Below are 25539 nucleotides of genomic sequence, written 5' to 3'. Positions count from 1 at the left end.
AACCAAGGTCCATGCCCTTGACCGGAATCGAACCCGGGACCCTTCCGCCCGCAGGCTGACGCTCTGCCCACTGAGCAGAACCTGCAATGAGCAGACCTGCCCCCTGACCCTCCCAGTGGCCATCGTGTCCCTCCGATATTCTCGGTGGGCCGTTGGCTCTGTGGGTCTGGCTCAGACACAGGCCAGCGTGCTGCACACATTCCCCCCGGAAGTAAAATAGTTATTTTATTTCTCTCTCACGTATAAGAACCAAGAGCTCTCTATTGCCAGTGAGCAAGTTCTGAGAGACCAGCCCGCCCGCGCACCGGTGAGTTCCCAGGGCACATCGGCGTCTCCGATCCTCGGCCAGCATGGGCGCCTGGGGCTGCTGGGCCTGTGAGACGCGCTCCCATCAATCACGGGAATATAAACCAATCACGGGGAATCTATTTTCTGTTTATACTCTCTCTCTTTAAAAAAAAAAAAATAATATATATATATATATATATATATATATATATATTTTTTTTTTTTTTTTTTCATTTTTTACAGAGAGGAGGGGAGAGGGAGAGAGGGTTAGAAACATCGATGAGAGAGAATCATCGAGCAGCCGCCTTCTGCACGCCCCCCACTGGGGATGTGCCCGCCACCAAGGTCCATGCCCTTGACCGGAATCGAACCTGGGACCCTTCCGTCCGCAGGCGGACGCTCTATCCACTGAGCAAACCAATTAGGACTATTATTATGATTATTTTTAAAAATATATTTTTATTGATTCCAGAGAGGAAGGAGAGGGAGAGAGAGAAACATCAAGGATGAGAGAGAATCATGGATCACCTGCCTCCTGCATTTCCCCCCCCTCCCCCTCTGGGGACGTGCCCTTGACCGGAACCAAACCTGGAACCTCTCAGTCCGCACGCCGACGCTCCATCCACTGAGCCACACCGGCTTCGGCGATCTCTCTCCCCTTGTTCTCCCTCCCCCGAGGACGGGCACGTGGCCTGTGGGGACGCGTCAGGATTGGCAATGGCCCTCCCAGGCCCCGTCTTTAACCCTGACACAGTATCCAGGAGGTCCCCCTGGGACTCCGGCGGGGACGTGGTTCTGGAGACGGATATGAACAGAAAATACAGCCGTTCTGGTGATTCGCGGGCACGCTGATTCGGGGGTGGGACGCGGGCGGGCATGCACCGTGCGCTTTCTTAACCCACCCCCGTGGCGATCTGTCCTGCCGCTTTCCATAGCGAAGCTGACTCGTGTTTGTGTAGAAGGCAGGGGAAGTGTGAAGGCCGAAGCGTTTTGATGATGAGAGAGAAACACCGACCAGCTGCCTCCTGCACGCCCCCCACAGGGGATGTGCCCGCCACCAAGGTCCATGCCCTTGACTGGAATCGAACCCGGGACCCTTCAGTCCGCAGGCCGACGCTCTATCCACTGAGCCACACCGGTTCCGGCTTAAATGTGTTTTTAAGTCTATAAATGTAGAGACGTCTGTGCAACAACGAAGAGATAATGTATCCTAACAGTAGCAGGCTTCTTCGTCTTAAACTGCTTTTAGGACTTCCGTTTTAATTTTAAAATTCGATATGTTCAACCAGCACTTCATTCTTTTTTAAAACAATATATATTTTGTTAAAGTTTTACAGAAAGGAAGGGAGAAGGGATAGAGAGTTAGACACATCGATGAGAGAGAAACATCCACCAGCTGCCTCCTGCACGCCCCCCACCGGGGATGTGCCCGCCACCAAGGTCCATGCCCTTGACCGGAATCGAACCTGGGACCCTCCAGTCCGCAGGCCGACGCTCTATCCACTGAGCCACACCTGTCAGGGCAGCGCATAATTCTTTATTATGAGGACGTGATTGTTGGATCTCCTTTACACCTCATTGAAATAATCTTTCGAATGCAGCCGGTGCTGAGCACGAGTCCTAGTGCGTATAGACTCAGCCGCTGTGTTTTTTTTTTTTTTTAATTTTTTAAATTTTTCTTTTCACCCGCGCTGTGTGCGGTGCCGCCCGCCGTGATCTCGCTCCTCCTGTGCTTCACTCGCCGACAGCACTCCTGCTTCATCGCCCCCGACCTGTCCGGGCTGCCCACCATCCCCGAGAGCGTAAGTGTCCGCGTCCTCACGTCCTTATTCTGGTCGCCGCCTGGGCTTTGTTTCTCGCTGTTCGAGGATTCCTGGGCAGAGAAATAGGATGTGGAGTGACTCTGTGTGTTTCTGAGAAATAATGAAGAGATGAGGAGAAACGTGGCTCCCTCTCTCTCTCTCTCTCTCTCTCTCTCTCTCTCTGTCTCTCTCCTTTCTCCCTCTCTCTCTCTCTCTCTCCTTTCTCTCTCTCTCTCTCATGTTCCCTACTTTACCTCTTTCTGAATGCTGGGGTGTAGTCAGGAAAATGGTATGAGAACCCCTCTTTCCACCTATTGATGTAGTTCAGAGCATCACACACGGAGTGGCCAGATGATGATGGTCTCTGATGAGATGTGTGTTTGTGTATGTGTGTGTGTGTGTGTGTGTGTGTGTGTGTGTACACAAACATATATATATGTTAGAGGCCCAGAGCATGAATCCATGCATGGGTGGGGTCCGGCCAGCCTGGCCAGGGGGAGGGGACATGGGCGGTCGGCCTGCCTGCCTGCTGGTCGCACTGCTGGCCGAGGGGACAATTTGCATATGAGCCTTTTATTCTATAGGACGGACACTGAGTGGCTGGATTATTATGTGTTCAGGGATCGTCATCATCTGGCCACTCAGTGTGTGTGTGTGTGTGTGTGTGTGTGTGTATCTATTTCTTTCTATCATCTATCTATCTATCTATCTATCTATCTATCTATCTATCTATCTATCTATCAGAGGCCCGGTGCATGAATCCGTGCATGGATTGGGTCGGCCAGCCTGGCCAGGGGGAGGGTATGTGGGCAGTTGGCCAACCTGCCTGCTGGTCGCACTCCTGGTCAAGGGAACCATTTGCCTATGAGCCTTTTATGCTATAGGATGGACACTGAGTGGCCTGGTTATTATGTGTTCAGGGATCGTCATCATCTGGCCACTCCATATGTGTGTGTGTGTGTGTGTGTGTGTGAATCTGTGTGTATCTATATCTATCTATCATCTGTCTATCTATCTATCTATCTATCTATCTATCTGAGACCTGGTGCATGAATTCGTGCATGGATGGGGTCGGGCCAGCCTGGCCAGGGGGAGGGGACATGGGCGGTCGGCCGGCCTGCCTGCTGGTTACACTCCTGGTCGAGGGGACCATGTGCCTATGAGCCTTTTACTCTATAGGACGGACACAGAGTGCCTGGGTGATGATGCGTTCAGAGATCATCCTCATCATCACCCGGCCACTCCGAGTAGATAAAAATAAATAAATAATAAATAAGACCCTTCTCCGTGTGGGTCGCGTCCCGTGGTCCCCCCCCCCTCCCGCCCACGTGGCGCCGTGGCGCGCTCACCGGCCTCCCTCCCTCCCTCCCTCCCTCCCTCCTGCAGCGGAACCTCACGGAGTACTTCGTGGCCGTGGACGTGGGCAACATGCTGCAGCTGTACGCCAGCATGCTGCTGGAGCGCCGCATCCTCATCGCCTCCAGCAAGCTCAGCACCGTGAGTACCGCCCCGTCGCCTAGGCAACCGCCTCCGCGCGCATCGCCAAGGGCCCCGCATCCCGCCGTCCGGCCCCCAGCGTGCCTGGGCCGACGCAGGCCCGTCCCCGTGTCCCAGGAGACCAGCGGCCGTCCCGAGGCCTCTCGGGGACGAAAGTCTGCCTGATGGGTCTGCGCATGGAGCCGGGCTCATTCTTTCTTCCCGGATGCAGGAGACGAGAGCGGGGTGTGTGTGTGTGTGTGTGTGTGTGTGTGTGTGTGTTCTTCTCTCCTCCCCCTCCGTTTTTCTTTTTAACCATCCCGCGTTCATTTGCCTGCCTCCCGCCTCAGAAAGAACGCTGAAGGGCTGTTATGCGATGGTGGTGATTATTCCCTTGTGGCTCGTTCCTGAAAACGAGCACTTTGCCTGAAAAGGACCCAGCCTCCCCCCCCCCCCCCCCTCCGAGAATTAGCGGCTCCCCCATCCCGGCCGTCGGTGGGGATGGCTCTTTGTTGCCGAGCGCCGCTGCGGCCGAAGGTTCTATAGGCGTCGAGGCGTGGAGGGGATCTTCGGGCGGAAAATAGCGTAGAAGTCAAAGCGGCATGATTATTTGTTCTTTTCTGTTTTTTATTATGAATCACCCGTCGCCCGCCGCTCGCTGGGATGGGCGGCAGGGCCTCTCGACGGCCGGGCCCGCGGAGGGAGAATCGGAGAGAGATTATTTATTAGCCATTGACATCAAAAAGAAATGCGCCTTTTGCTGCATTTCCTGTGTGTGTGTGTGTTTTTTTTTTCTTCCTGCTTTCGATAATGTCGTTTTTCATACGTCCGATCGGCGGAACATGTTAATTATCCGCCTGGCGGTGAGCGCGAAGGGTGAGATATTTATGAGAACCATTTAAGACGGCGCGGGTTTGCTGGCGTGAGCGTTTGGGTAGCGGGTGAACATAAGGGAACACACACACACGCACACACACACGCGTTGTGTTCTGAAAGTAGAGAGAAACACTGTGAAGTTTGGTGTTTGCGAAGGGAGGCAGTTCCAGGATCTCTCCAGGGGGGTCTGTTGTGTATTGAGTGGTGGGAGAGGTGTCATCAGAGACGGTACATGCCCATCGCAGGGCCTCGGACAGGCCATGGGATCTGGGTTTTCTGATTCCGATGTTGGGTTGTTCCCCGCACGCTACCATCGAAAAACACACACACACAAAACACACAGTTTGGAGATTTTCGAATTGCAATGTCGAAGGCTCACTTCTTCAAACGAAACTGAAGATAGATTATTTTACATCTTTTTAAAAAAAAATGTATTTTATTGGTTTTTTTTTACAGAGAGGAAGGGAGAGGGATAGAGAGATACAGGAACATCGATGAGAGAGAAACATCCATCCGCTGCCTCCTGCACGCCCCCCACTGGGGATGTGCCCGCCACCAAGGTCCATGCCCCTGACCGGAATCGAACCCGGGACCCTCCAGTCCGCAGGCCGACGCTCCATCCACTGAGCCACACCGGGCTGGGCTGATCTGGGTTTTCTGATTCTGATTTTGGGTTGTTCCCGTCACGCTACCATCGAAAAAAAAAAAACACAGTTTGGAGATTTTCGAATTGCAATGTCGACGTGCTCACTTCTTCAAACAAAACTGGAGAGGGGTTGCTGTACATCTTGAACGTAAGAGAGGAAGCATGGAGGGGGTGCCAGGCGCTCTGTCCGCCGAGCCACACCGACGAGGGCCCATGAGGATGTGTCTGTGTGTTGGAGCGTCACGCCCGGGCCCTCTCAGCTCTGTGCTCATCCTGTCGGGGCATCCACCCGTCGCCAAGTACACAGCGGGGCAGGGGGGCGCTCGGGCGTCAGAGAACGTGGGTGTCATCCGTGCAGCAGACCGGCACGTCCCCCGGGCTGCGCATGTGTGTGTGTGTGTGTGCGTGTGTGTGTGTGTGTGTGTGTGTGTGTGCGCGCGCCCTCGGCCGGCGGGCGGGACATGGGAGCAGCGATCCGTCATGATCGAACACACGTCGACCCCCCCGCTCCCTGCCGCTCAGCGCCCGCGGCCGGAACGGCGCTGTCGGGAGTCGTGTCTCCCGCGGCCGAGCGTGCTGAGCTGTCACCGCCTCCGTGACGGCCCTCGGACCCGGAACCAGCCAGGCGGGGCCGGCGGCTGTCTCTGACAGGCCCTCCCGTCACGCTGTCAGCCACACGCTAACGAGGGGCCCCTCCGTGGCCGGGAGCGGGGGAGGGGGGTGAGGGGGAGGGGGGGTGAGGGGGAGGGGGGGGTGAGGGGGCGGGGGGGTGAGGGGTGGGGTGGGAGGGGGGTGAGGGGGAGGGGGGGTGAGGGATGGGGTGGGGGTTGAGGGGGAGGGGGGGTGAGGGATGGGGTGGGAGGGGGGTGAAGGGGAGGGGGAGGGGGGGGGAGGGGGGGTGGGGAGTGAGGGGGAGGGGGGGTGAGGGGTGGGTGAGGGGTGAGGGGGCGGGGGGTGAGGGGTGGGTGGGGGGAGCCGAGTGCCTCTCTCTCAGGCAGATCTCTCATCCTGGGCTCCTGTTCAGACCCGAGTTAGTTCCAGAGATTGGAGAGTGGGTAATAGGCAATATACCGTGTGTGTGTGTGTATGTGTGTATGTGTGTGAGGGTGTGTATGTGTGTATATGTGCACGTGTGTGTATGTGTGCACGTCTGTGAGAGTGTGTGTGTATGTGTGTGTGAGTGTGTGTGTGTAAGTGTATGTGTGCATGTGTGTGAGAGAGTGTGTGTGTGAGTGTGTGAGTGTGTGTGCACATGTGTGTGAGAGTGTGTGTATGTGTGTGTGTGTGAGTGTGTGTGAGAGTGTGTGTGTGAGTGTGTGTGTAAGTGTATGTGCACATGTGTGTGAGAGTGTGTGTATGTGTGTGTGTGAGTGTATGTGTGCATGTGTGTGAGAGAGTGTGTGTGTGTGTGTGTGTGTGTGTGAGTGTGCACCTGCGTGCTGGAATTGTGTTAAGAAACTGTAATGCCGGCCGAAGCCGGTGTGGCTCAGTGGACAGAGCGTCGGCCTGCGGACCGAGGGGTCCCGGGTTCGATTCCAGTCAAGGGCACGGACCTTGGTGGCGGGCCCGTCCCCAGGGGGGGCGCTGGGGAGGCAGCTGGCCGGTGATGGTCAGCGGCGGGGACAGGGCCGTGCTGACCGTCCTCAGAGGCGCCTGCCCAGCAGAGGGAAGTCACCCCCGGAGGCCAGCCCGGAGCTGGCCTGGTTGGGGCCTCGGGTGAGTCAGTGATGACCTCCGGCGGGGGGCGTGGACAGCGGGCGGCGGACTCGGGCTCCGGGTGTGGCCGGGAAGATAGGTGACCCGAGTCCAGGCCTCGCCTGGAAGACGTGTGTCCTTCCTCTGTCCCCCTGTCCGTCCGTCCCCCCAGCCTCCCGGGGCGCGGCCCTTTCCAGTGTGGAACCCCTCGAGCCGTGTCCAGGCCGTGTGTCCAGGAGGGGGCGCTGCCGGAAGGGAGGGGCGGTCAGGTCCGCTCGGTGGGGTTACGGCCGTCCTGGGCCGCGGCCGGCAAACCGGCGGCTCTTCCACCGAACACCGTGGCCCGGGCGGGCCCGTGTGGAAGACGTGGCCTTAGGAGACGTTTAAGCTTAAAAAACGTGGCTCTCCAGAGACATGTCCATTGTTGTGCTGTTGTTTGGCTCTGTGGACGGATGAGTTTGCCGACCACAGGGGTTGGGGGGCGGGGGTTGGGGGCCGGAGGCTGTGGGGGGTTGGTTAGGGGGCCTGCGGGGGGGGCGGGGGCTGTGGGGGGTTGGTTAGGGGGCCTGTGGGGGGGGGGCTGTGGTGGGTTGGTTAGGGGGCCTGTGGGGGGGGCGGGGGCTGTGGGGGGTTGGTTAGGGGGCCTGCGGGGGGGGGCGGGGGCTGTGGGGGGTTGGTTAGGGGGCCTGCGGGGGGGGCGGGGGCTGTGGGGGGTTGGTTAGGGGGCCTGTCCTCACCGGGGTGTCCTCTCCCCTCCCCAGCTGACTGCCTGTCTGCACGGCTCGGCTGCTCTGCTGTACCCCATGTTCTGGCAGCACATTTACATCCCCGTGCTGCCGCCCCACCTGCTGGACTACTGCTGGTGAGCACCCCCAACCCTGTGCCCCTCAAATCCCCTCCAACCCTGTCCCCCCAAACACCCCCAACCCTGTCCCCTCAAACACCCCCAACCCTGTCCCCCCAAACACCCCTCCTGTGCCCCCCAAACACCCCCAACCCTGTGCCCCTCAAATCCCCTCCAACCCTGTCCCCCCAAACACCCCCAACCCTGTCCCCCCCAAACACCCCCAACCCTGTGCCCCTCAAATCCCCTACAACCCTGTCCCCCCAAACACCCCAACCCTGTGCCCCTCAAATCCCCTCCAACCCTGTCCCCCCAAACACCCCCCCTGTGCCCCCCAAACACCCCCAACCCTGTGCCCCTCAAATCCCCTCCAACCCTGTCCCCCCAAACACCCCCCCTGTGCTCCCCAAACACCCCCAACCCTGTGCCCCTCAAATCCCCTCCAACCCTGTCCCCTCAAACACCCCCAACCCTGTGCCCCCAAATACCCCCAACCCTGTCCCCCCAAACACCCCCCTCCCCGCTCCCCGCCGGCTCCTGGAGCCGGGTCACGCCGGGAGAAAGCCCACTTCTTCTCTAAATATAATCTTACTGATGTCAGAGAGGAAGGGAGAGAGAGAGAGAGAAACATCAGGGATGAGAGGGAATCATGGATCGGCTGCCTCCTACACCCCCCACTGGGGATGGAGCCCGCCACCCGGGCCTGTGCCCTGACCGGGAATTGAACCCTGGCCTCCTGGTTCCTAGGTGGATGCTCACCCACTGAGCCACGGGGAGCTTGAGGTGTACCTATGTGCCTGGACATGTGTGTCCACACGATGTGTACGTATGTGCCGAACGTGCTGTGTCCACACGATGTGTACATATGTGCCTGAATGTGTACCTATGATGTGTACACATGTCCTCCCTCTGGCTTTTCCGTCCCTTTTGTTGAGATTAAAATGATAGGATACACCCTTATGCCCTACGCGGGAAACACCAGTAAAAGCCAATCAGTGAATGTAGGGCTCACAGGTGCGGCTGCTTCAATTACTCATATCTAATAATTAGCTCTGGTTCTTCAGAGCAATTAAGGTTGACCAGCGCTCCGGACTCCCCGTCCACAGCTCTCTGTTATTAAAACAATGATTGGCTTCTGGCAGATGTTTCTCTCTCTCTCTCTCCCTTCGTCTCTCTGAAGCCAGTGAGAACATATTTAAAAGCGTTCCGTTTTTTATAAATAGCGATCTATTTGGGTATTTCCTATCACCGTTGTAGACACCTGCCCGTTCTCATGGTTTCTCATCAACAGAATTAAAAAATATATTTTATTGATTGTTTACAGAGAGGAAGGGAGAGGGATAGAGGGTTAGAAACATCGACGAGAGAGAAACATCCATCAGCTGGCCCCTGCACACTCCCTACTGGGGATGTGCCCGCCACCAAGGTCCATGCCCTTGATCGGAATCGAACCCGGGACCCTTCAGTCCCACACCGGTTAGGGCTCAAACAGAATTTTAATTTTGAGATGTCAAGTTGAGCGATTTCCTTCTTCTAGTTCATGAGGAATGTCTTTTAGATGAGTGGAGAGTCTGATTGTAGGTGTTATGAACGTAATTAGGGTCCTCCTACGCTGGCCTTTGCTGAACACTCAAGGGGCCCAAGAGCCACATGTGGCTCGCGAGCCGCAGTTTGCCGACCACTGGCCTAGACCCCAATATTATTCTTCATCGGTAATGTGTGTGTGTGTTTTTTTTTTTTAAAGGCATTCCATTTCTCGATTGACTTAGCAATGGCTTTGTGATTTTTTAAAATATGTACATCACCCTTCACGTGAATCCATTCATGGCCTTTCCATTTGAATTGTATGTAGAAAGTAATTTAACATACCTCTACCATGCTAGAGCAGTGCCTGTGAGTAATTTCCAGCGTGCAGAGTTACGTGCGCTGCTGTTTCAGTTTGAATGAACTGGGAACATGTGGCTTCTTTTTTATTTTATTTTTTATTTAATGCAGTGCTCCGATGCCCTACCTGATTGGTGTACACTCCAGCCTGCTAGAGGTGAGTATCCGTTGGCCAGAAGATAGTGGTCAATGCACTCCAAAAAATAACGGTTTATGCAGCCACACTTCAAAAGAATATCCGTCGACCAGCACAAAGGGCGACTAATTTTATGTCATCCTCTCGTGGCCATTTTAAAAAAGGTAACAGAAGTAACATCAATGACATTTTTTTTTTATACCAAATGAGCATCTTCAATGGCACTGAAAATAGGTTACCGGTGTGGCTCAGTGGATAGAGCGTCGGCCTGCAGACTGAGAGGTCCCGGGTTCAATTCCGGTCAAGGGCATGGACCTTGGTGGTGGGCACATCCCCGGTGGGGGGGTGTGCAGGAGGCAGCTGGTCGATGTTTCTCTCCCATCAATGTTTCTCACACTCTATCCCTCTCCCTTCCTCTCTGCAAACAATCAATAAAATATATTTTAAAAAGTGGGTTACCTCTGGTGGAAATCACACACGGTCAAGTGTCAAATCCGGGAAACTTTCGTTCTTAAGGAACCACTATTTGGTTTCATCGCAAATGAGAAGGGACCACGAGAAAGGCTCTGAGACGGTTGGTACTTTTTAGTAACTTCCTCCTTATTCTATTCGGAGATGTTTCGCAAGCCCCAGTTCCATTCTTATCCGGTCATTATTGGCAGATTTCTTTCACTAAAATTTTGATATTTATATAAGTGGTCCTACAATTAAAATGTAGGTATACCTACTTACATGCTTTTAAAAATACATATATATTTTATTGTGGTGTGTTGTTTTTTTTTACAGAGAGGAAGGGAGAGGGATAGAGAGTCAGAAACATCAACGAGAGAGAAACATCCATCAGCTGCCTCCTGCACACCCCCCACTGGTACATGCCCTTGACCAGAATCGAACCCGGGACCCTTGAGTCCGGAGGCCGACACTCTCTCCACTGAGCCGCACCAGGCAGGGCTACGTATAGGTGAGGCTGAAGTGAGTAACGCTTCGCATCTTAATCGGCTGCAATTGCAACGATTTTTTTTTTTTTTTAAAGGCAGAATCACATAGTCTCTCATTCTCTCTCTCAGCCAAGGCCATTCAAGACTTGTAAGCATCTTTGTTCGAAGCTCTGAGACGACTGACCTTTTCCATTTCCTTTTAATTATTTCCCTGTAATCGTGAGCATAAAAGAGGGCCAGCCGTCTCTTTTGAAAGCGGGGGGACTCTTCCCAAGAGAAGGGTCAGGACAGTTTGTTCTGCTTGCAAACCGGACTGGAGGGATGCCCCCGAGGCTGGCGGAGGCCGGCTGGCGATTAGGAACGGAAAAAATGTGTAAGGTCCATATTCCACATGGAGACTACGGCTTTCTTATTAACAAAATAAGCCTTTACTAAAGACGACCATTTTGCAAGCGCATTTAAAATTCGCAGAGACTTGAGAAATCCCGAATGAATCAGAGAAATTTTAGTCCTGCCTAACTTTAAAATGAAATAATTGGTCTGGCCAATGTAAAATGCAAAGGATTTCATCATTCTCAAAAAAAAAAAAAAAAAAAAAAAAATGACGAGTATTCTGGAATGTCACCTTAAAAATAAGATGCTGACGTTAACTGACCTATTGCTAGGGGACCTATACAGTTCTGGGGTTCTGAGTTGGCGGATACATTTTATTATAAAGAACACCTTATTTGCATTAGGGAATAAGACACGTTGCTACCCTGTTTCCCCGAAAATAAGACAGTGTCTTATATTAATTTTTTCTCCCAAAGTTGCGCTAGGTCTTATTTTCAGGGGGTGTCTTATCTTTCCATGCGCTAGGTCTTATTTTTGGAGGATGTCTTATTTGCGGGGAATCACAGTATCATCTATAAAAGACTAATGGAATTCTATGATGTAAGCATACATGTTTTAGGTTAAATAGGAACCATAAGCTTCAAATAGTTTCTTTAGGGATGAAAATTTCGATGAAATTCTAATTCCCTGTTATGTGTACACATTGAGATAATTTGTACAGACCTCCATTATGATTGATGCTAAAAAAATATATATATATCTAGGTATAGAACCGGACACACACCTATATCAAAGATCGAAATTCACTTCATCAAATGAAAGCATAGAACGCTGCACAGTGTAATCTAACCATGCCCACTTTGTAAGCCTTCGCTGTGAGGCGCCTTCGGTCGCTAAATTATCGATACATCATCTCCTCCAAACCACGTCAGTAGGTTGAGATGCGAAGACAGACCCCTGAAACATTTTCGACCCAACCTTTCTGAATGGTTAGAGAGGAGATATTTTTTCTCATAAAGCCAAGTTGTTTACATTCTTTCTTTTTTTTTAAGACACCTAATAGTTTTATTTTATTTTTTATTTTAAAATACATTTTATTGATTTTTTTTTTTTACAGAGAGGAAGAGTTAGAAACATCGATGAGAGAGAATCATCCATCAGCTGCCCCCCGCACACCCCCGCACTGGGGATGTGCCCGCCACCAAGGTCCATGCTCTTGACCAGAATTGAACCCGGGACCCTTGAGTCCACAGGCGGACGCTCTATCCACTGAGCTGCCCTTTCTAAGCTGGGGGTAGCTTTCGGAGGGACAGAGAACCCCGCTGATCAACGCTGTTGTTTTGAAACAGAGAGTGAGGAGCAAGTCCCTGGAGGACGTGGTGATTCTCAACGTGGACACCAACACCTGGGAGTCGCCGTTCCGCGACCTGGACAGCCTTCCCAGCGACGTGGTGAGTCCGGGGGGGGGACGGCTGAGTTGTCCCCGCGCGTCTTCATCGTTACCCTGTTTCCCCGAAAAGAAGACAGTGTCCTATATTCATGTTTGCTCCCAAAGACGCGCTAGGTCTTATTTCCAGGGGGTGTCTTATGTTTCCATGAAGAAGAATACGGTGCACATTTATGGTTCAATGAAAACAAAGGAAATGTATTCCCTGTGTACGGTACGGCAGCACGGTTGTTGTCCACACAAACACAGACACACTGTGAATCCTACAGCATCAAGAATGTACCCATGGACTCAACGACAAGCGTGTCATCCTCTTCTGGAACATCGTCCTAACCTTCCAATTCCTGGATTTCCCGGTGAATTTCTTGGGACTCCGTTTCTTTCAGAATCAGTGGGCCACATCTCTCATGGTTAGCAATAGAATTCTGAGACAGAGCCTGGGAGGGGGGCGGAGGGGCTTATTTTCGAGGGGGATGCCTTATAGTTCACCCAGAAGGAAACCTGTACGTAGGTCTTATTTTCGGGGAAACACCGTCTCGCCAGCGACACTTCGGCAAGTAACTTGAACAGGTGTCTTTTATTTCGGAAATACATAGGCGCCCCCCCCCCCCCTCGCCTTGTTGGGAAAGGAAGCGAGTTTGGGATCGTAGCAGCGAGAGGCAGGGAATCCGTCTCCTTGCGACGCTTACGAGGAAATAACCGCCCGCCAGCTCTTGCCCGTGAAGGCAGGACAGAATGGACATCGGACAGTCATGTGCCTTCCATCCGGATGTAAAAATAGGACACGCAGACCCCCCACCCCCCACGCGTATAAACTCTGAGATCAAGGGGGTCTGGCATGTGTGTGTGTGTGGGGGGGGGGAACATCCTCCTGGGGGTGGGGGGGTCTGCGTGTCCTATTTTTACCTCCTCGGCAGCTGGGGAGACGCCCAGAGGAGCAGCACGCTCCTCCCCGGAGAAGCTGGCCCCTCGTTAACGAGCCGGGCTCCTTCATTAGGCCGCGCTTCTCGAGACGGGGTCCCCCCGCCTTCTCCCTCTCCCTCTCATCCTCATCATTATCCTCCAAAGCAGGCCTCGCTGCTGTCTGCCCGGTGGCATGTCTTGCCAGAGAAAACGGGGGGAGAGTCTTTTTTTTTTTTTTTTTTTTGAAGGAAAAGAGAGAGAAGGAAGCCAATTACCGGGCCTCGCGTCCCCGCCACCTGCCAGCGCCCGCGCCTTTAATTAATGATCCGACGGCGGCCCCCGTCAGGCTCATCAGACATGCGGAGGGGACCGGCGGGGTCAGGACTCGCCGCCTTTGATCCCCCCTCCCCGTCTCCCCTCCCCTGGGCGCTCCTGAAACATTTATTTGTTTTCCCCTAAATTATTTCAGTTTGCGTTTTGTTTTCATCATCTTCCCCTCCCCGGTCCGGTCCTGCTGGGGGCGGCGGCCGGCGTGTCCCGGGCCCGGGCCTGGGCTTGGGGCTCTGGGTGTCAGTGAAACGGCCGCCCCGTTTGTCATGAAAGACATCGGGGTCTTTTGAAAGGAAGGACGAGAGGCCGGGGAAAGGCTGATGAATGAAGTGCCGGGTCTTTGATCTTGGCAGAGGGCGCGTGTGTGCGTGTGCGTGTGCGTGTGTGTGTGTGTGTGTGTGTGTGTGTGTACGCGCGCACACGTGTGTGTCTGCAGCTTATAACAGGCTGGGTTCTGTATTTCGTGTTACACAGTCCCCCAAAGTGCGTTTGATGGCCTTTGTGTGCTGACGACAGGACCCTCGCCAAAAAAATATACGCAGGCCGGGATTGCTTCTGAGCGGCGGTTGAAAAATAACCTTTAGAGCCACATGCGAGGTTAAAGGAGACGGCTCCCCTCCCCACACCCCCTCCTCTTTTTTAATTTTTTTAAATTTTATTAAAATCCATTCTCTTCAGAGGTATTAAAACGGGAGAAGAAACAAAACCTCCAGAATATATTATTTCCGCCCCCCCCCCCCCCCCTCGTCAGATGGCAAGTGTGTTTGAAATCATGGTGAGGGACTTTGGAAAAAACGGAATTTTTAAAATATCTCGTACTCAAAACACACACACACAGAAAATACAGTGAAATTAAACCTGATTGTGTTTATGGCTCAGGATAGGGAGATAGGGCTTGAAGTCCAGATCAGGCGGCGTATAAATAAATAACCCTGAAAGCTGGCTGACCTTGAGGCAAATTAAACCGAACCTCTTTATGGTGGCGAAGTGAAAGGAATGCCACGTACGGACAGACCCGCACCCCGCTCGGCGGAGAGTTTTGTTGTGTTTTGAGCTCATTATAGCTCGATTGCCTCATTATAAAAAATTTCGCAGAAGCCGCAAGGAATGATTAGAGCTGTTCGGCTGGAAATCCGTCAAAGTCGCCCTAGCCGGGCAGAGACATAATTATGAAAATGAAGGGAATACAACTTTTAAGGGTGTTTTCTTTATGTGCGTGTATTCCCTGCTCGTGAAACCCTAAGGAGGAAGGATTGTTCAGTGAAAAAAAAAAAAGAAGAAGAAGAAGAAGAAGAAGACAGAGGAGAAGGAGGAGGAGGAAAAATGAGAGAGAAATCAGCGTTTTTTATTTGTGTCACAATAAAATTTGTAGTCCCGTTAACGATGGCTCCTTTTCTCTTGGAGAGAAAGAATCTTTCAAGGTAATTGTTTTGATGGGTGGTTCTTTTTTTTTTTTTTTTTTTTAATAAAATATATTTTATTGATTTTTTACAGAGAGGAAGGGAGAGAGATAGAGAGTTAGAAACATCGGTCAGCTGCCTCCTGCACGCCCCCCACTGGGGATGTGCCCGCCACCACGGTCCATGCCCTTGACCGGAATCAAACGAGGGAACCCCTCAGTCTTCAGGCCGAGGCTCCATCCACTGAGCCACACCGGTTTTGGCTCCTACTTATTGTCTTAAAAATGTTGCCGATGGCTGCTTCACCATCTCTCACACACGTAGCGTCATCCTTCTCTTTCCCTACGCCGTCTCCTACAGCAGGTAAGGGGACAGGATCACGTATGAAGTCCTCTGCCCCAATATATTTTTTCCCCTGTAATATGGCACATGTTTTGAAATCATGATGAGGGAGTTTGAAAAGATGGGATTCAAAAAAATCTCACACTCAAAAAAAAATAAAAATTAAACAACAACAACAACACACAGCTGAAACCGGTTTGGCTCCGTGGATAGACCGTCGGCCTGCAGACTCAAGAGTCCCGGGTTCGATTCCGGCCAAGGGCATGTGCCTTGGTTGCGGGCACATCCCCAGTGGGAGGTCTGCAGGAGGCGGCTGATGGATGTTTCTCTTTCATCGATGTTTCTAACTCTCTATCCTTCTCCCTTCCTCTCTGTAAAACATCAATAAAATATGTGTGTGTTTTTTTTTTAAAAAAATACAGTAAAACTAACCCTGATGGTGCTTATGGCTCGTGATCGGAGAACAGGACTCACGTCCACATCAGGTGCACGTCTGTATTCCCTGCCGGACATGCTTTCGGCGATGTCACACCCCGGAGTCCTCTGTGTGTGTGATGGGAGTTCATACACCATGCCGAAACCGGTGTGGCTCAGTGGATAGAGCGTCGGCCTGCAGACTGAAAGGTCCCGGGTTCGATTCCGGCCAAGGGCATGTGCCTTGGTGGCGGGCACATCCCCAGTTAGGAGGTGTGCAGGAGGCAGCTGATCGACGATTCTCTCTCATCGATGTTTCTGGCTCTCTATCCCTCTCCCTTCCTCTCTGTAAAAAAATCAATAAAATCTATTAAAAAAACAAAACAAACAAAAACAGGCCTGTGACCCCAAACCACGGGCCGGCCGGCGGGCGGCGTCTGGCGGTCCCGTAAATTAGCGGGCGGTTCGCCGGGGACCTTTTCAGACGGCGGCCGGATGGGCCGGGGGCCATGTGCTGCCGATTACGGGCCGGGCCCGGCCGCGGCCCCCGGGTCAGCGGTCACAGTTGTGCTGCATTACGGTCCCTCCTCCCGGGGACCCTCCGCTGTAATCTGCCTAATGGCCCCGTCCCCGTATTCGCACGGAATGGCGGGGATTTATGGGCTGCGAGAAATACGGCCGGCCGGTAGCAGTTCCGCTGCCGAGGAGCTCGAAATTGGGGACATCAATCAATCAGGCCCGGCGAGCGGGGCCTTGGTGCGCCTCCGGGGAGCGGGATGGGGGCGAGGGGGGCGCGAGGGGCGGACTCCCCCCTCTGCCTCCCGACGGGAGCACTTGCGTTTCGATCCCATCCTTTCACTGCACACGTGGGTCGCCCCCGGGGAAGCGGGACGCAGGTCTGATCGGGGGGCGATTTGATCGAGATACAGATTATCAGCTCGGAATCGCCTCTGAAAAGCCGGGGGTCCGGGCAGGGGGGCTGTGGGGCCGTGCGGGTCTGCGAGGGCTTCGTGGTTTTGTCTTTCTGTTGGTGGGTCTTTGTTGCTGTTGTTTTTTTTTATTTTTTGTTTTGTTAAACATTTGTATTTTTATTTAATTTTTTCTTATTTTTCTGTTTGTTGAGGTATTCTATTATGGTGTGCATGTTGCTGTTTTTTTGTTGTTGTTTTGTGTGTGTGTGTGTGTGTGTGTGTGCTGATTTTATTTGTTATTGGCTGTGCCAAATACAGAGACGTCCAAATATGTGTAGTTTGAGTGTTTGGAAATAAAAAAAAAAAAAGAGTCTATTTTAGGGCTATAAACAGTATCCATTGAAGTTAGTATTATTGTGTTAGGTTTCTTTTTGTTGTTGTTGTTGTTGTTATTGTTTTTAATCTATTTTATTGATTTTTCACAGAGAGGAAGGGAGAGGGATTGAGAGCTAGAAACATCGATGAGAGAGAAACATCGGCCAGCTGCCTCCTGCACACCCCCCACTGGGGATGTGCTCGCAACCAAGGTCCATGCCCCTGACCGGAATCGAACCCGGGACCTTTCAGTCCGCAGGCCGACGCTCTATCCACTGAGCCACACCGGTTTTGGCGAGTTAACTCTTAAGATTCCCTAGACAAGCCTCCCTCCTTGTTAAGGAAACATCCCACTGGCCTGTTTGATTTAAATTCGGATTTTCTGCCGGGCTGCTTCTCACCACGTCTAGAATCCCGCTGGAAAGTGATTTCCCATTTCGTACACGGAGGGTGTGTGGAAAAGAGGTGCATTTAAGAGTCAGCGTGCAGCCCCGACCGGTGTGGCTCAGTGGATGGAGCGTCGGCCTGCGAACAGAAGGGTCCCGGGTTCGATTCCGGTCAAGGGCATGGACCTTGGTGGCGGGCACGTCCCCGGTGGGATGTTTCTATCTTCCTCTCCCTTCCTCTCCGAAATCGATACAAGTGTCTTTTTAAACAAGTGACACAGAATGCTAATCGCATCCCATGCCCACCCTGCTCCAATTCACACTTGAAATAAAATGCAGATTCTTTTTTAAAAAACAAAAAAGCATAAAATCAACTTCCGTCTGCACCCGGGGAGCCTGGCAGACGCGGAGAGACCCGCTCCTGGAGGCAGCCCGCCCCGTCTGGCCTTCCCGCCGGACGGTGACCGTCCCGGCTCCGTCCCTCCTCCCTCCTCCCTCCTCCCTCCTCCGGAGCCAGGGGGCATAACTGGGCCCCGCGGGCCTCCCTCTGAGCAGATCAGAGGGACCGTGGCTTTTCCCGGGAAATGTCACACTCTGGCGGCCGGCCGTCACCTGCAGGGCTGGCCTGGCCGTGCAGGCTGTGTTCCCGCCTCGTTAGCATTTTTCAAAGTCGGTGCTAATGAGCCGGCCCTTCCTGACAGCCGTCCTCCTCGGCCAGAGGAGCCGGGAGCACCGCGGGCGACAGGAAATAAAAAAAAATCCCTTCTCGCCCGGCTGGGTGGCTCAGTGGTGTGAGCATCGGCCGAGAAACCGGGAGGTGACGGTTCGATTCCCGGTCAGGGCACCGGGGGCCGGTGTCTGGGTGACCGTGCCTCCGGGGGGTTGGGGGGCCGGTGTCTGGGTGACCGTGCCTCCGGGGGGTTGGGGGGCCGGTGTGTGTTGGGGGGCCGGTGTCAGGGTAACCGTGCCTCCCGGGGGTTGGGGGCCGGGGGCTGTCGGGGGCCGGTGTCGGGGTGACCTGCCTCCGGGGCCGGGCTGTCGGGGGCTGGTGTCGGGGTGACCGTGCCTCCGGGGGGTTGGGGGGCCGGTGTGTGTCGGGGGCCGGTGTCGGGGTGACCTGCCTCCCAGGGGCCGGGGGGTTGGGGGGCCAGTGTGTGTCGGGGGCCGGTGTCGGGGTGACCGTGCCTCCCGGGGGTTGGGGGCCGGGGGGTGTCGGGGGCCGGTGTCGGGGTGACCTGCCTCCGGGGGCCGGGGGGTGTCGGGGGCCGGTGTCGGGGTGACCGTGCCTCCCGGGGGTTGGGGGCCGGGGGGTGTCGGGGGCCGGTGTCGGGGTGACCTGCCTCCGGGGGCCGGGGGGTGTCGGGGGCCGGTGTCGGGGTGACCTGCCTCCCAGGGGCCGGGGGGTTGGGGGGCCGGTGTCGGGGTGACCGTGCCGCCCCTCTGCCCGCAGGTCTCAGCCCTGAAGAGCAAGCTGAAGAAGCAGTCCACGGCCACGGGCGACGGCGTGGCCAGGGCCTTCCTGCGGGCGCAGGCCGCCCTGTTCGGCTGCTACCGGGACGCGCTGCGATACAAGCCGGTGAGCCTTCCGCCCCGCGCTGGCTTTAAAGCACACGTGTCAAACACAAGGCCCGCGGGCCAAATCCGTCCCGCCAGGCCTTGCAATGTGGCCCGCACCGCGCTGTCATCACTGCACTCCGCTGCGTTTCCATCACACTGACAGTTGATGACTGTTCAGTAAACCATTCGGCCCGCGATTTAGGCTGGATTTTAGATTTTGGCCCCTTCTCTGAGTGAGTTTGACACCCCTACTTTAAAGAGACACAGTGCGGGGCGGGGAGCGGGCAGAGGGCGGGGAGGCCTGGGTGGGGGGAGCTATGGAGGGAGAAAGAGGAGCGATTGTAATGATCTGAGCAACGAAGATCTATTAAATTAAATTAAAATAAAATATGAAACTTGAAAAAAAATATATATATTATTTGATTTTTCACAGAGAGGAAGAGAGAGGGACAGAGAACTAGAAACATCGATGAGAGAGAAACATCGACCAGCCGCCTCCTGCACACCCCCCACCGGGGATGTGCCCGCAACCAAGGTCCATGCCCTTGAGCGGAATCGAACCCGGGACCTTTCAGTCCGCAGGCCGACGCTCTATCCCCTGAGCCACACGGGTTAGGCAAATATATATATTTGTTTTAATTGATTTCAGAGAAGAAGGGAGAGGCAAAGAGAGAGAGAGAGACATCCATGAGGAGAGAGAACCCTGGATCGGCTGCCTCCTGCACGCCCCCCACTGGGGAATCGGGCCCACGACCCGGGCCTGTGCCCTGACCGGGAATCGAACCCTGAACCTCCCCAGCGGCAGGTCCCCCACAGCAATCTGCTCTGCGGCCCCCCAGGAGCCAGCTCCTTCTATGAGGTGGGAGGACAGAGGGGGCCTGGGGAAGCAGGGGTTACAGGCCTGGGGAGGGAGGCACAGCGGGCAGGGGTGGGACCCCATTGTGAGGGCTGTGAGGTCGTAGCTAGTCAGTCCCCCATAGTCTGTGTCTGCCCCCGACCCATCCCAGCGGCTGATCCCCCAGGCGGATGGCGTTATGGGAAGGAAGGCTCACCTGTGTAGGAGTCCGCCCTGTCCGAGCTGGATGGGCTCACGTAGGGGCAGGCAGGCCGGACCCTGGGCTGTCCGCTGTCCCGTCCACGGACGCCCTGACCTTCTCTCTCTCTCCCCCCGCCCCAGGGGGAGCCCGTGACCTTCTGCGAGGAGAGCTTCGTGAAGCACCGCTCCAGCCCCATGAAGCAGTTCCTGCAGACGGCTGTGAACCTGCAGCTGTTCAAGCAGGTGAGGGTGGGGCCCCCGTCTGGGGGGTTAGTGCCCTTCTGTGCCTTGGTCTGTCCGGGGCGGCCGTACCCCTGTCTGTGTGCACAGGGAGCTGTGAGGGTCAGATTAGCAGGTGAGGGTGGGGCCCCCGTCTGGGGGGTTAGTGCCCTTCTGTGCCTTGGTCTGTCCGGGGGGCGGCCGTACCCCTGTCTGTGTGCACAGGGAGCTGTGAGGGTCAGATTAGCAGGTGAGGGTGGGGCCCCCGCATGGGGGGTTAGTGCCCTTCTGTGCCTTGGTCTGTCCGGGGGGCGGCCGTACCCCTGTCTGTGTGCACAGGGAGCTGTGAGGGTCAGATTCTAGGGAGGGGGGGGTTCAAGGACCCAGTGGGCAGGTAGGAGATCAGACGCAAGCCTGTCAAACTCAAAGGCTAATGCGGGCCAGATCCGTGGTCGGCAAACTGCTGCTCGAGAGCCCCCTGAGGCTCTCTGGCCCCCGGAGGGCGGCTCTTCCACAAAACACCACGGCCTGGGCGGGTCCGTGTGGAAGACGTGGCGTTAGGAGACGTTTACGTTTAAAAAACGTGGCTCTCCAAAGACATGTCCATCGTGGTGCTGTTGGTATTTGGCTCTGTGGACGGGTGAGATTGCCCACCATGAGGCCAGATAAATATCCTCGGTGGGGGGTGTGCAGGGACAGCTGGTTGACATTTTTTTTTTAAAAAAAAAGATTAAAACAAACACACAAACCAACCTGTTTTTCACACGTTTCCAGATTCCCCAGTAGCAGGCTGTGTTTTTTCTCTCTTTTTTTAAAAGTATATTTTATTGATTCTTTACAGAGAGGAAGGGAGAGGGACAGAGAGTCAGAAACATTGATGAGAGAGAAACATCCATCAGCCGCCTCCTGCACCCCCCCCCCCCCCCCACTGGGGACGTGCCCGCCACCAAGGGGCATGCCCTTGACCGGAATCGAACCCGGGACCTTTCAGTCCGCAGGCCGACGCTCTATCCACTGAGCCACACCGGCTTCGGCAAGGCTGTGTTTTTCTTGACGGTCGACTCCTCAGCCTCCTTGGGCCTCTCCCCGTGAGTCAGCCGCCGCGTCCCATGTCGGCGGGGCCCTCCGGCCTGCGCTCACATTCCCCGATACCGAGAAATAAACAGAATATAGCCGGGCGATAGCGGCCCCATTTGGACCGGCTCCTCCTCAGATAACAGGCTTGGAAAGCAGCCCAGACACAGCTTCTTAAGCCTGCACCCTGGCAGCTCCATCCTTTAGGCCGCTGCCTCCTGAGACTCCAGCCCCTCTCTCCAGACCTCTCACCCGGGGTCCCCCAGCAGCACCTGAGTTGGTTCGATTCCGGTCAAGGGGCATGGACGTTGGTGGCGGGCACATCCCCTGTGGGGGGCGTGCAGGAGGCAGCTGATGGATGTTTCTCTCTCATCGGTGTTTCTAGCTCTCTGTCCCTCTCCCTTCCTCTCTGTAAAAAAAAAAAAAAAAAAAAAAAAAAAAAAAAAAAAAAAAAATCAATAGAATATATTTAAAAATAAAATAAAATGTATTTTTATTCATTTCAGAGAGGAAAAGGAGAGGGGCAGAGAGAAACATCCATGGGGAGAGGGAATCCTGGGTCGGCCGCCTCCTACCGACCCCACACTGGGGATGGAGCTCTGGACCGGGACTCGAACCCAGGCCTCCTGGTTCTTGGGTGGATGCTTAACCCCTGAGCCACACCAGCCGGGCCTGGTGTCTGTCATGTGAAACCTGAGGTCTCCGTGTAAGGACGTGCTGCATAGAGAGAGAATTCTCCGAGGCCCAGAGCCTGTCTGTGCTGCATTCTGACCCACTTTCCCCGACGTCCACAAGACACCGGATCAGAGAGACGGGTCAGGAGCCAAACGCGAGTCCCCTTTCATGTCCGCGGAGATTCCGGGAGATTGTAGAAAGCTTTTAACGTAACAATAAATTCTGATAAATCTCCACACCTCCTATTCATCTTTTTTTTTTTTTTTTTTAAGAAACACGTAGTTGGTTGTTCACGGCGGGTAATTTATAGCCGAGATCAGCACATGCATGAGTGGGGGTGTGAGAACAGACCGGCTGCCGGAATGCATGCGAGGCGGCAGCTGCATCATCATCATCATCACACACGTGTTTCCCGGCGCGGAAAAGGACCACACGTGTCACGTGGCCCAGGCGGGCGATGGGGACCCTGTCGCTGCAGGGCTACCGGCACAAGGACGCATTTTCACAGTTTTTTTAAATTTTTATTTTTTAAATATAGTTTATTGATTTTTTACGGAGAGGAAGAGAGAGGGATAGAGCATTAGAAACAGCCACGAGAGAAACATCCATCAGCTGCCTCCTGCACACCCCCCACTGGGGATGTGCCCGCAACCAAGGTCCATGCCCTTGAAATGTGTGTGTACAGCGCGTCGTTGAACCTCTCGCCGTTCGCAGGTGCCCGTAAAGAGCTGATGACTCAATTTATTGGAACACGTTAGCGTGGTTTTCACTAACCTGCCAGGTTTAGGGAGCATTTAGAAGGTGAAGAATTTAAGCCCAGACTACCTGGTTTTGTTATTTTTTAGCCCAAAAAAAGGGACATTTAGAGGCCCCTAGGAAATGAGTATATTTTGAAAGTTGTGTGTGTGTGTTTTTAGAATACTTTTTTTAAAAAATTGCTAATGATTTCTGGCTCACTTATAAAGTGTATTTTTCTCTCGCTCTCCAAGGCTGGAATTTGATTAGCTTGGTACCTTCGTGGCCAAGAAGAGCTGCTAATAGGAGATCGTTGTGGTTGTGTGTGTGTGTGTGTGTGTGTGTGTGTGTTTTGCAGCGTGGTCATTTTCCCTCCGGGCTGAAAAGGCACCTGGGGGTGTGGTTGTGTCCAGGCCCGTGGTCTGCAAACCGTGGCTCGTGAGCCATCTGCGGCTCTTTGGCCCCTGGAGGGCGGCTCTTCCACAAAGCACCACGGCCTGGGCGAGTCTGTGTGGAAGACGTGGCCTGAGAAGACGTTTACATTTAAACAGTGTGGCTCTCCGGAGACACGTCCGTCGCTGTGCTGCTGGTATTTGGCTCCGCGGACGAAGGAGTTTGCCGACCGCGGGGCTGGGCTGAGGCCCTTTATGAAGCCGCTGCTTTCCCGACCGGCTGTGTTTTCGTTCACCATTGGTTCCCGTGCCGCGGCAGCCAAGCGTGTTCTTGTTCTTATCTTTTATTTTAATTTCTCTCTCACTGTGAAATGCCGGGGAGTGTTCAGAGGGGTGTGGGGCCCGTAACCAGCTCCACTTGGGAGGGGGGGTAAGCTGTTATTGAGTCAAAAATAGAAAAAGGGCCGAAACCAGTTTGGCTCAGTGGCTAGAGCGTCGGCCTGCGGACTGAAGGGTCCGGGGTTCGATTCTGGTCAAGGGCATGGACCTTGGTGTGCAGGAGGCAGCTGATCGATGTTTCTCTCTCATCGATATTTCTAACTCTCTATCCCTCTCCCTTCCTCTCTATACAAAATCAGTAAAATATATTTTTTACAAAATAGAAAAAGGGAGTTGAGAGAACGATTCCCTGTCAGCATTCTCGATTCGTCCCCCGTCCCAGCTTCCCCCCAGAAAGAGGGGGCGGCCTGTGTCTGTGCTGGGGTTTATGATCCGATCTGTGGGGGTGCGCGCCCCCGGACCCCCATCCTCAACGGGCAGCAGGAGCATCCCCAGGAAGCGCGCTCATACCGGTCGGTGTGGTCGGTGTCCGGCTGTCCCCGGCTGTCCGGCCGTCCGTCCAGCAGGCCGGCGATAAGGCCTGGCATGGCGTCAGCCGGTGATGGATGTGGGCTGGCTCCCCTCGGGGGTCAGCCGCGCCCACCGCGGCCTCCCTCACCCCCAGGAGCACACCGTCCGCGGAGAGCGGGGGATTTATCTCTCCTCGGACCCGAGCCGGCCGCTCCCGGTAAAAGGGGTGGATTATGTGCAGTAAACACAGAGCGGAGAACCTTTCAGGGAGTCCCGCTGCTAATCTCCTGCGGCCGGTGAAGGCCTTTCGCAGGATGCCTGCGTGATCCCCTTCGTCCGGGACGGATGGCTTTCCATTTGTCTTCCTGCTTCGCCTCGTTTTTTTTGGTTGTTTTTTTCGCCCCAAAAAATGATACGTTGCCCGTCACATGTCATCCCTCGGTTGTGATGGATAATGCCGGGCTTGGAATGCCTGCAAGCTGAATTTTGCAAGCACTTTCAACTGCTTTTCTTTTCTTTCCTTTTCTTTTCTTTCTTTTCCTTTTCTTTTCTTTTCTTTTTCTCTTCTTCTTCTTCTTCTTCCTCCTCCTCCTCCTCCTCCTCCTCCTCCTCCTCCTCCTCCTCCTCTTCTTCTTCTTCTTCTTCTTCTTCTTCTTCTTCTTCTTCTTTAAAATATATTTTATTGATTTTTTTTACCGAGAGGAAGGGAGATAGAGAGCCAGAAACGTCCATCAGCTGCCTCTTGCACAACCCCTACCAGGGAGGTGCCCGCAACCAATGTACATGCCCTTGACTGGATTCGAACCTGGGACCCTTCAGTCCGCAGACAGATGCTCTACCACTGAGCCAAACCGGTTTCGGCTCTTTTCTTTAAAAAATAAAATACTTTATTGATTTTTTGCAGAGAGGAAGGGAGAGGGAGAGAGAGAGCTAGAAACATCGATGAGAGAGAAACATCCATCAGCCGTCTCCTGCACGCCCCCCCCCCACTGGGGATGTGCCCACAACCAAGGTCCATGCCCTTGACCAGAACCGAACCCGGGGCCCTTCAGTCCGCAGGCCGATGCTCCATCCACTGAGCCACACCGGTCTCGGAGTCACTTTTGTTTCTATGCGTACCTTCTGTTCCTACCTTTGATACAAGCAGGCACTTAATCTTAGGGGAAGGGGACCAGATCGTCGTCCCGCTTTTGGCGGGACAGTCCTGATTTCTAGCAATTTTTCCCGCGTCCCTCGGCGTTTTAAAAAAAAGTCCTGATTTTTGGGAAGAATCTTTCCAATGTTTCCCATCTCTCCAAAACATCGGGACTGTTTTTAAAACGCCGCGCGACGCGGGGAAAATTGCTAGAAATCAGGGCTGTCCCACCAAAAGCGGGACGATCTGGTGACCTTACCACCGGCGAGCCGTGACCGTGACCCTCCCTCCCCGCCTCTCTCTCTTCCCTTCCAGTTCATCGACGGGCGGCTGGCGAAGCTAAACGCGGGAAAGGGGTTCTCGGACGCCTTTGAGGAGGAGATCACGTCCGGGGGGTTTTCGGGAGGTAAGGAGGGCGTCCGGCGAGGAGGGTCCGCCCCA

The 25539-nt window shown here is 54.2% G+C and overlaps 1 protein-coding gene across 1 annotated transcript in view; it reads left to right on the top strand.

Moving 5' to 3' along the window:
• Positions 1 to 25539, top strand: part of DENND1B (DENN domain containing 1B) — a gene marked incomplete at its 5' end in the record, with an annotated part of 64369 nt that overhangs the window by 22069 nt on the left and 16761 nt on the right. The window contains 9 exons of the mRNA XM_036422767.2: positions 248 to 307; positions 2037 to 2090; positions 3477 to 3587; positions 7545 to 7645; positions 9623 to 9668; positions 12268 to 12369; positions 18877 to 19002; positions 20161 to 20262; positions 25414 to 25504. Of these exons, the coding sequence (XP_036278660.2) occupies positions 248 to 307; positions 2037 to 2090; positions 3477 to 3587; positions 7545 to 7645; positions 9623 to 9668; positions 12268 to 12369; positions 18877 to 19002; positions 20161 to 20262; positions 25414 to 25504 (793 nt within the window). The remainder of the gene's footprint in view (positions 1 to 247; positions 308 to 2036; positions 2091 to 3476; positions 3588 to 7544; positions 7646 to 9622; positions 9669 to 12267; positions 12370 to 18876; positions 19003 to 20160; positions 20263 to 25413; positions 25505 to 25539) is intronic.

This window comes from Pipistrellus kuhlii, unplaced genomic scaffold, assembly GCF_014108245.1.
Source record: "Pipistrellus kuhlii isolate mPipKuh1 unplaced genomic scaffold, mPipKuh1.p scaffold_m20_p_72, whole genome shotgun sequence".
Classification (NCBI taxonomy): domain Eukaryota; kingdom Metazoa; phylum Chordata; class Mammalia; order Chiroptera; family Vespertilionidae; genus Pipistrellus; species Pipistrellus kuhlii.
The sequence above is the reverse complement of the archived record's forward strand: the minus strand, read 5'-3'. Positions and strand labels throughout refer to the sequence as shown.